The sequence below is a fragment of the Phallusia mammillata genome, chromosome 5, assembly GCF_965637545.1.
Source record: "Phallusia mammillata chromosome 5, kaPhaMamm4.hap1.1, whole genome shotgun sequence".
Lineage (NCBI taxonomy): Eukaryota > Metazoa > Chordata > Ascidiacea > Phlebobranchia > Ascidiidae > Phallusia > Phallusia mammillata.
In genome coordinates, this window is record NC_137256.1 from 15,029,078 (window position 1) to 15,039,686 (window position 10,609).

Sequence of the window (10,609 nt, forward strand, 5' to 3'; positions counted from 1 at the left end):
ATAAAAGAAACTTTATATTGCTTGGTGCACCTTTACCAAATGATATAAAGGTACACCAAGTGTCATAAAGGTATACCAAGCTATATAAAGATGTTTCAAGTGATATAAATGTGCACCAAGCGATATAAATGCACACCAAGTGACATAAATGTGCACAAAGCGATATAAATGTGCACCAAGTGATATAAATGTGCATCAAGTGATATTAGGGTCCACCAAGTGGTGATAATAATGCACCAAGCGATCCTGTATATTTAAGATGTACCCAACATTTTGTGCTTGATTTTTTGCTAAATAGCTTGATTTATTTCATAATGAACTATCAACAAACATCACTTTGCTGTGGATGAGCATCATAGCAACTTACTTTCCACTGGGGATAAGCAAATTAGCAAATCTGACAAAAACGTGTACTGTGTAGTGTTTATGCAGCATCTGCTTATTTGGGAATTTAGATCAAAAGACGATTTTGCCTGTATATACAATAAAACTTACATGGAAGATTCTAGCGGCTATTGAAATTTGCTCTACTTCTGCTTTCACTTTAAGTGTGAATAAACAAGTTCAGATTTACCAAAATGACTAACGCCTACGAGTTTACAGAGTACTTTATGTTGCTTTTTCTAATAACGAGCCAAACGTACATAATTTTTACTCAGGCTAAATATCTGAATCATAACAGGCTGGCTACTTATTTTTACTCGCATTTTCGGGGTAGCACCGAATGTTTGCAGTACGTACAATCTGTATGTTGTGACGTAAGTAATAAAAGTACTGACTTAGGACTGGCTGATGACTTTCGACGGACGTGTTGTACCGCTACGATTTTAACACCTGGCAAAAAAACACTGTCGCTGGTTGTCATAGTTACAAGTTCAATAGAAATCAAATATTTTAGTTACCGTATTTACTCGATTGTAAGCCGCCCTCGTTTATAAGCCGCCCTCGATTGTAAGCCGCATGTTGAGGTGTTAAAAAAGATACGATTGTTTCTTAATACATCTTTCTGTTGTTATATGGTATAAATATTTGCCCATATATGTTAGTTACGTTGATAACTGTACCCAACAGAACGTATATCGACGTATAATCTTTACACGCATACATGTTTTGAACCCCAAATAATTTAAAATGTTGGAGTGTAGAAATAATTTCGGTATAAAATTAAAATATAGGCCGCCCTCGATTGTAAGCCGCCCTCGATTATAAGCCGCACAAACGGCAGCTAAAAACAATATAAGCCGCGGCCTACAATCGAGTAAATAAATATTCAAGTTTATTTGCGGAACTAGCTGAGAAACGTTAAAACCAAAATCTATATAAAACACAAGTTGTCCAACCAATTGTTCAGAATAAAGCCTGTGGATTCATTTTGTGTCCAAAATTACACAGCAAATTATTTTTTTTGTCTTGTCTGTGATATCACATGGTGTCTTTGGATCATTGTTATGCGCAATTTTGCATAACTATAGCTAACACCTGCAATCAACTTTCGTTTTTCTGAAATACACATTCAGGCTTAAGGACCGCGAGCCCTCCAAATAATGGCAAAGGGACCGTTTTGAAAAAATAATGAAAAAGTTTGAGACCCACTGGCATACATAAAACACAAGTAGTATAATCTAGCGGTATTTTTTATTGTGTCTAAAACAGTGGTTCCCAAACTTTTTCATATTTTTTTCTAAGCGGTCCCCTTGCCATTATTTCGAGGGCTCGCGGTCCTTAAGCCTAAATGTGTATTTCATAAAAACAAAAGTTGATTGCAGGATTTTAGCCAGTTGTGCAAAATTGCGCATAATAATCATCCAAGGACAGCATGTGACTTCACAAACAGGACAAAAACATTACAATTGTGCGCGAACAATTGCATTTATTATAGCTGTCATTCAATAAAGGCCATTGTTTAGCAATGGAGACAGTCGATTCTCAATTCTACTTTGATTTAAACTTATTTAGTGGCACAAACTGACGCCAAATAAGATTATAGAATTACTTCAATCGCCTCGCGGTCCCCTCAACATTGCCTCACGGACCCCTAAAGGACCGCGGACCCCAGTTTGGGAACCGCTGGTCTAAAATAATACACTGGGTATGGGGAAAAACACATAAATTGTCTGATTTTGCGAACGGGTGGGATTTAACGCAAATTGGACCGGATAAATTAAATATAACTCTTGGGTTCTAACATTTGAGCGCAATAATGCACGTTAAATGCTTCTATTTAAAGTTTATGTAAAAAATAACGCTGAAATGTTGGAACCTGAAATTTTAATTTGCTGAATCAAATTAGCTTTTGAGCTCTCTAGTTTGTACAAATCAAACAATTTTTGTGTTTTGCTGATACTCATTTTTGGTCACAAAATGACTCCATAGGCTTTATTGCGTAATAATGGGTTGGGCAAATTGTGTTTTATGTAGAGTTGTTTTATGTAGGCCACATGCGGTTTACGAATGATTGCGCGGGCCACTTAAGTGTTACACTGGCTAACTCAGGGGTGGGCACACTTTTTGACAAACGGGCCAGATTTTTTTTCAAAAATGTTAGATGGACCAAATGACTGTGTTAGTATAAATATGATTATACGGGGGTAAAACTACAACTGGCGTAGTGTGTGGCGGTGCAGCGCATCCCGCCTTCACTTGTGCATGATAACAAAGTCGAATCGTGGTTCCGCTTAGCGGTTTACAGTTTTTTGCACGTGTCTCTCTTTACCTCTGTCCGTACGTACTGTAACAACTAACAAAACCCATAACCTTTACAGCTCGCTGATGAAAATATTATGATATGTTCATGTACATACCTTTTTAAATCCCACTGACGTAAAGAGTCAAAAAGTAACACCACGAAGTTTATTTTCCAAACTATCCAAACCAATAAACGTACACATCCGAAGTGGCTACAAATCAATGCGTGCTTCCTCGTACAAAAAAACAAACACAGATCGTTGTAGATTGCAAAAGAAACTATTGTGTAAAGATCAGAGTAAATTGTCAAAACATGCCTCTATATTTCAATAAATCTATCGTAATGTTAAGTTATGAAGCGTTTTTTGCTGTACTAGCACGGCATGTCATGTGAAATGCATACTTTTGTTTGCGAAAAATTACATGAACATTTTGCCTAATGACCTTAAACAAATATAGCCACAGATCTCAAATATCTACATTACATTATCATTTGCTAAAGCCTCAAAATTTGGGGTTAGTTTTGTTGCTGCAATTCTTAAAACAGATCCAAGGTGAGCATCAGTTAACTGAGATCTGTGACTAGATTTGTTGAAGTTCATTACGCTAAACGTCTGTTCACAAATATATGTGGACCTAAACTAGGGTTGCCATATTTTATGAAAGACAATCCCTGACAAAATTTATCTCGGTTACGTGAACCCAGTTTTTCTCAAACTTTAAGTCTAAATGTGTTAACGTAAGGATTTTAGCTAGTTATGCAAAATTGCGCATAACAATGATCCAAATCTGACATCACAGACAAGACAAAAAAAACATTACAAGTGTGCGCGAACAATTGCATTTTTGTTAGTTGTCATGCAATAAAGCCTATTGTTTAATAATGGAGACGGTTGATTCTCACTTTCATTTTGATTTCAACTGATCCAGTTGCACAAACTGACGCCAAATAAGAATATAGAATTACTTCCACCTTTTCGAGATCCCCGCAAAATGTCCTAAAGAACCGCGGACCCCAGTTTGAGAACCGCTGCGTTAACCATTTTTGCGATCCAAACACTTCTATTCCGGAATAAATTAGAATATTCGGAAGTCACATGGACGGCGACACGAGAAAACGTTACATACGACACTCTGATCCTTGTCAATTACTTTCTGCGTAGGCTTCTGTTTAGTAAATGGGAGTCACAAGGACCTTTTTTAACTTGAAGAAAAATGCCACTTTGAAAACGTTTTTATGTCTCACGCATTCGACTTTTAGTTGTTAGTTAGTTCCCTGCATATTGGGTACACAGTTAAGGAAATGAAATTTCCCACGTTCTCATGTAGCATCGAATGCTGTGTTTTCTTGAGACGCGGATTTTTATGTGTGTATTTAACGCATATTGTTAAACATCTTATAACAAACAGGTATTGTTACGCGCGCACACACACCAAACAGTAACATGTACGTTAACCTGCGCGCCGCCAGTTTACCTCTTTGCGTCAGTAGAGTAGACGCGGTTGTAGCTAACTACTAGAAACTTTCTCCGTTTGTACATTAATTTCATAGTAGCCTATATATATGTATTTTTTCTTAAATTCCTGACTTTTACATTGTAACATTTCTCCCTGACGCAGATTTAGACACTAAATTCCCTGACATGTCAGGGAAAATCCTGACGAATGGCAGCCCTAACCTAAACAAAACTAACATCCTTTGAGCCAACTCTCGAATTTTGGGAAACCTGGCATCATTTAGTGAAGCGTAAAACTCGTTTAGCTTCATAGCGTTGAAATTCTCTTTTTATAATGAATTTGCTACTCTTCTCAATTTGCTGGCCAAGTGCTCGTCAATCAATTCTACACGACGAGTTATTTGGGCGTCCGCAGCGGGGGGAAAGAGGGGGCGCGTACCCCCCCCCCCCCCCCTGGAAAAAAGAAAAACGCAAACGGTCGCAAAATCCGCATCTTAAAACAAAACACAATAAACATTCACACAGTGTTATACAAAAACTATTCCTGGAACGAAAACTGATAACTGTAACAGAATAGGGTGAGGTTTTAAAACAGATTAAATGAATCGAACATTATGACTTAACAATAGCTCGGTAACAAGCATATTATTACGTCATTGATGGATGTGTCAAAAGGCCATTATGTGATACCTTCACTGTGTCTATTGTTACATCTGATAAGGTTCGCGTATGTAAATCCAACTTCCGTTAAAAATCGTTTGCCAACCTTCCACACATTACAGTAATAGTTGATATTGTGTTTATTGCACTACTTTGCTACATTGGGATTGGCAAGAATGATTTTTTTTTTCTGAAATACCGTTTATCGAACGGCGATGTGACGATAGTTTGCCCTCCCCTGTATTTTTTCCTGCGGACGCCCATGCTTCGTGATAAGCTAATTTGTTCATATTTGCTTTTAGTATCCTGGCACAAAAGACCTGCTGTTTCTACCATGCATTCTTTTAAAAATTCTCCGTCGGAGAATGGCTTGCTTGCTTTTGCTAACTTGAAAGCCAACAAAAAGCTTGCCTTCATTAATGACGCCTGAGTTGCACTTTGCTGAAACAGAGAATTGTGCTGGAGACGAAAATCTTTGGCTAATTTCTGGGCAGTAGCTTTTCGCTGTTCATTGGAATGGCTGCTAAGATAATTAGGATGGTTGGCATTATAATGGCGGCGGATGTTATACTCCTTCAACACCGCAACGTTTTTTGGCATATCAGACAAACAGCAGTTGATCCAACATCTGTAGAAAAATATTTCGCCGTCCATTCTGATTTGAATGCTCTGCTCTCTGCATCGACTTTTCGTATTTTTGATACACTCATTTTTCGTTTTACTGATATGATTTAGCTCAGTTCTGCAACTACGAGTTAAATGTGATTACAATTGAACAAAATTGCAATGTGATTACAATACTTTTTTGCACTAATTTCATATTTGCTTCAAACAGAACGAAAAATCCACGGTGCGCGTATACTGCCGCGTTTAACTACATTTTAACAAACATTTGCGCGGCCTCGTAAAATAGCGTCCGCGGCCCTACGACTGCAGGTTGTGCTCTAGCTGAACTCTTTTAAAGTCAAGCAACCTTACTAGACTAGAACAGAGGTACCTTACTAAGCATATTTCCAAAATGTAATCTATTTCGCATGTGGGGCTTTTTTAACCAATCAGAGAGACGGGTTCGCGAGCAAAAACTCCACCTGGTGCACATGTTCAACATACGGGTTGACATCTGGCACATGGCGGTTGATATATTGCACATGACGGGTTGACATGTTGCACATCGATGTTTCGGTATTGCACATTGATGTTGCGAACCCGGCACATTGATGTTGAGGGTGTTGAACATGGCGGTTGACATGTTTTGCCTCCAGGTTAACGTGTTATACCCCTTGGTGCAGTTGCTGTACATGACGTTTACGCTTTGTCAGCTTGCACAAGGTGCTATTTTTAGGCGGTAAGGTTTGGTTCAACGTTCAAGTGGGGCAAGTTATTGTCAAGAACATTGTTCAAAAGCTTTTCTTGTTGGCTTCAGCTTAGCACTTGAACCAGGCTGTACACATTGCGCGAGGTGACTTGTTGTATGAGGTAACAACGGTGTTGCAAGGGGTAGCATCAATGTTGCACCGTGCACATGGTGATGATGAAACTAATTTTGCACATTGTTCAGACGGGGCAATTCGTATTCGTCATTCGTATTCGAATGCATTCGAATACAGGTTTTGCCACCTTCATGCTGTATTCGAATGATTTTGGCTTTCGTTCGATGGTGCATGAATACAATTCGAATAGTCAAAGTTATCTTTTGAACCAACAATTCATGAATACAAAAGCTTGGGTAAATTTATTCGAATACAATTCGAATTGTTGTAGGTTTTTGCCAACCTAAGAATTTGCAAATTCGAATACACGATATTTTTTACGAATACAATTCGAATTGTTGTCGGCCTTTGACAAGGTAAAAAATCGTAAAATCGAATACATGACTACATTTTTACGAATACAATTCGAATTGTTGTCAGCCTGTGGTTACGTAACAATTTGCAAAATCGAATACATGACTACATTTTTACGAATACAGTTCGAATTGTTGTCAGCCTTTGGCAACGTAAGATACGTAAATTCGAATACATGATTACATTTTTACGAATACAATTCGAATTGTCGATTACCTCCAGACTATGGGTAGTCGAGAATATTTTGCTACATATTTTTGCCAAATAGATTCGAATACAATTCAAATTGGCAGTGAATATGACCTGTTTTGACGAGTTTTTGTTAATGTAACGAAACAATGACACATAGAAGTTTAATTGTGACGTTCATAAATGAAATTGTGTTACAAAGCTTGCAACATTGGGTTGTTCTCAGCACATGACAGGTGTAGCGTGTTCATGAAACAAACATCTCATGTAAATTTTGGGAAATTTATATAACGGAGACTTAAATCGGTCAAGCTAATGTGACAACAAAAAGCTCGTTGGTTTACATTTTTACCAATAAATTTGCAATTCATAAACTCATGTTACATTTTGATCGAATACCTTTTAAGTTTCGGGGCGCTTTTATTTCTTTTATTTTCCGCAACTACAGATATCCGAATCGGTGCATTCGAATGCTATTCGAATTGTTTGCTTCTTACAACAACTGAACAATTCGTGAATACAAATAATTAGAACTATCAATTCGAATACAATTCGAACTGCTACATCTCACATATATAACTGTGCTTTTACAGAAATCGTCCTGAACCAACGTGCGCTCAATACGGATGATTCAAGTTACGGATAATCATCACTTAGTAACTGAAGCTTTCAGTACACCTAAATCAATCCGTGTTTTTCGTGTTGCAATGTATTGTAAACAAATAATATCGATTTCGCCGATATAATGGCATCCTCAGTTCTAAGCAAGAAATAAAATAAAATAAAGTTATTTAGGCAATAAAAGATGTAAAAATAATAATAAAAGACTGCTACAAAGACAACACACAACTCGACAGCTAAATCAAACGTTTAAACGGATACAACATAACGACACGAAGAACAAAAAAGCGACGTGGTGGAAAAGGCGATAAGACAAACGCGTGACCGAAAAAAGCGCGTGACCGAAAAGTGCCTTCCGCAAGCAACCTGCAGAGTTGTTATCTAACCTGTGGCAGGATCATTTTTGCGACGTTTATAGTGGCTTTGATTTTACCATACCACTTATCTTCACATACGTCCAACATGCACATGGCAGGTTGTTCTAAAAATGTGACGCGAAAGCATTGTTCGATGCCTGGTCTTTTGTCTAGAAGCGTCGGGTGAAGTTGGTGATAATGGTGAAGCATTGCCGCCTGTTCTTTTGCACTGGAAAGATCACATGCTTTCCATATGGCTCTGTGCGCGTTCCATCTGGTTGAAAACTTGTTTTTCGTTTGTCCAACATAGTTTTCTTGACAAGTTGAGCATGTTGCCACATAAACTCCACAATTTTTGCACGTTAGGTTTTGCCGAAGTTTGAAAACTCGTTTGTTTGTCTTAAACGTGGTAGTGGGAAACACCATCGATTTATGATTTTTGAAGCAACCACATAAAGCGCAAGCTCCGCACGGTTTTGATGTTCCATTTTCTGTGGTAGTTAGCGCCAGGGCGATTTTTCCGGTGGGTGGTCAACATGCCACCAAGAGTTAAGGGCCGTTTGTAAACTACTTTGGCATTAGGCTTTAGACCCTGATTTGCTTTAACCAGGTTGGGAAAACCTGTTGCCCAAACCACCGTTTGTGCGGTCTTCATAGAGGGAGTCTGTCTTGGAACACGTTGATCCCATTTCGCAGCGAGGTTGATGACGTCGGTTGTCATCGTGTCAGAAAAATCTGATTTTCGGCACTTTTGGCGTAATCTTACAAGGCTACTGGTGTAGTCTGATGCACGTTCGTTTAATCTCCTCATTCGAGTAGCTTCAGAAACCACAATTGATTTGAAAATATGTGGCGGGTGGTGCGATAGACCGTTTAGATAAAGCCGGTTTGTAGCGGTTGGCTTTTGATGATCTGTAGTAAAGAAGCCTGGACTTTCGCTACAAGCAACATGAGAAACACCCAAGAACTCTAGTTTTTCACCTACGCAGGTGGTGTTTAAACATCGGAAGGTTAGTGCCAGATTTCTTGAGCTGAAAGATTTTAAAAGATGCGATTTCACACAATTTGTGTTTCTCTCGCCAAAAGATATCCAAATAATATCGTCAATAAAACGTTTAAAAAGGCCAGTTCGTGTCAGCAGCAACCGTTCTTGGTCTTTGACAATAAAATGCACTGCAATATTGGCGATGGACACCGAATGGTTATCACCAGTGACGATACCCTTGTCTTGTGAATAAAAACTTTGCTGGTACTGTGTAACTACACTTTGTAACGTAAATGTGATTAGGCTAACCAAAGTTCTGCGGATTGTGGCATTAAAGCTAGACTCATTTTCTAGGGCGTGACATAACGCCTTTTCGACCAAATTGCGGTTAAGATTAGGGTAAAGACTCGTCACGTCTGCCGCCACAAGATACAAAGTCTTGCCTACCTTGCGTTGGTGATTGTTTTTCCATTCCTCAAGCTGTAACAAGTATTCTTTACTGTCTCTGCAGTATTCATTCACCCCAGATTGACAGTACCTGACGCTTATTGGTTTCAATAGATGTTCCAGAAATGCCGTAACTCTTGATGTGGCGATGTTGCCAGCCGACTGCAATAACCTAACTGGAATGTCCGTAATGTTTGTTGCTTGGATGGTTTCAGGTGCAAGTTTGTGCGTTTTAAACAGTGGGTATGCGTACGCAGGGCGCGAACCAGCAAAAAACTTTGCCAACGTACCATGCACGTGGTGGTAAATTTCGTTGACCAATTTTTTTAATTTTTTTAGACTCTGCTGCAACGAATGGTCCAAATTATTATGTAGACAGTATTCGCGATGTACAAGTTCACCAAGCTTCCGCATTTTACAGCGAACATCCTCTACGTATGTTGTAGTTTTTTCATCTAGTTCATCCGATTGCGGTCGAGAGAACTTTGGAAGTTTTAACTTCTCTGGAAGCTTAACTGTTGTTCATCGCCTTCGCCAAGTGCACAATTCCATTCGATGCGCCTGATATGGGATTGTGCATTATGCCATTCTAAATTTTCAACATGCTCAGTCCAATTCGGTGTTGGGACAAAGTTTAGCCCCTTGACAAGCAAGATGTAGTCCATTTCCGTGAGTTGGACAGTCGACTTGTTTATTATAATGTCCTGGGCACGTAACAGTAAATCATGGCGCCGACCATAGGCCCTACGTGCTCGATATCGTGCTGTATCTTTTTTGTTCCTTTGCCTCTTTTTCACAGGGTTACGGAAGTTAAAATGTTGACGAACGTATTTTTGTTTGTTACGCAGCCAGTCAAACTTTTGTCTATACCTTTCTGTCAGACCCCGAATCGTTTGATGGGAAGGTGCTGCCGGGAGATTTGTTGCGTTGCTACAACAATGGATGTTTTTATAGTACTTCCGAGCTTCTTGCAATTGACGTTTAATACGTCTTTCTTGTTGTATGAGGAGTAGATCGAAATCAATACCTCTCTTGTTGTTTGATGGCAGAAGAACGTGATATAATGGCATCCTCAGTTCTAAGCAAGAAATAAAATAAAATAAAGTTATTTAGGCAATAAAAGATGTAAAAATAATAATAAAAGACTGCTACAAAGACAACACACAACTCGACAGCTAAATCAAACGTTTAAACGGATACAACATAACGACACGAAGAACAAAAAGCGACGTGGTGGAAAAGGCGATAAGACAAACGCGTGACCGAAAAAAGCGCGTGACCGAAAAGTGCCTTCCGCAAGCAACCTGCAGAGTTGTTATCTAACCTGTGGCAGGATCATTTTTGCGACGTTTATAGTGGCTTTGA

At 38.9% G+C, this 10,609-nt stretch overlaps 2 protein-coding genes across 4 annotated transcripts in view; both read right to left on the reverse strand.

Moving 5' to 3' along the window:
• The window catches only part of LOC145228806 (uncharacterized), a 29,686-nt gene extending 28,850 nt beyond the window's left edge, over positions 1 to 836 (reverse strand). For both annotated transcript variants that reach the window (XM_080093993.1, XM_080093990.1), the window contains exon 1: positions 496 to 836. The gene's annotated coding sequence lies outside the window, so the exon portion shown is untranslated. The remainder of the gene's footprint in view (positions 1 to 495) is intronic.
• Positions 837 to 6,523: 5,687 nt separating this feature from the next.
• Positions 6,524 to 10,600, reverse strand: LOC145230508 (uncharacterized). 2 transcript variants are annotated; one of them, XR_013860671.1, is made up of 2 exons: positions 9,245 to 10,600; positions 6,524 to 8,724 (listed from the first exon to the last, which is right to left on the reverse strand). XR_013860671.1 is itself a non-coding variant. In XM_080095952.1 (2 exons), exons 1-2 carry the CDS (start codon positions 9,267 to 9,269, stop codon positions 8,243 to 8,245), a joined length of 414 nt encoding a protein of 137 aa, XP_079952078.1. In that variant the 5' UTR covers positions 9,270 to 10,600; the 3' UTR covers positions 6,524 to 8,242. The 2 variants fall into 2 exon arrangements, 1 of the variants encoding a protein (XP_079952078.1); XM_080095952.1 differs by having other exon boundaries at positions 6,524 to 8,631.
• Between the last annotated feature and the right edge of the window lie 9 nt (positions 10,601 to 10,609).

What these genes read in the sequence shown, in the direction of transcription:
- LOC145230508 (XM_080095952.1), bottom strand. Translation starts at nt 9,269, where the DNA reads ATGGAAAAACAATCACCAACGCAAG. An exon ending in AAAACAATCACCAACGCAAG is followed by an intron (nt 8,632 to 9,244) that starts GTAGGCAAGACT and finishes TGGTTTCTGAAG; the next exon opens with CTACTCGAATGAGGAGATTA.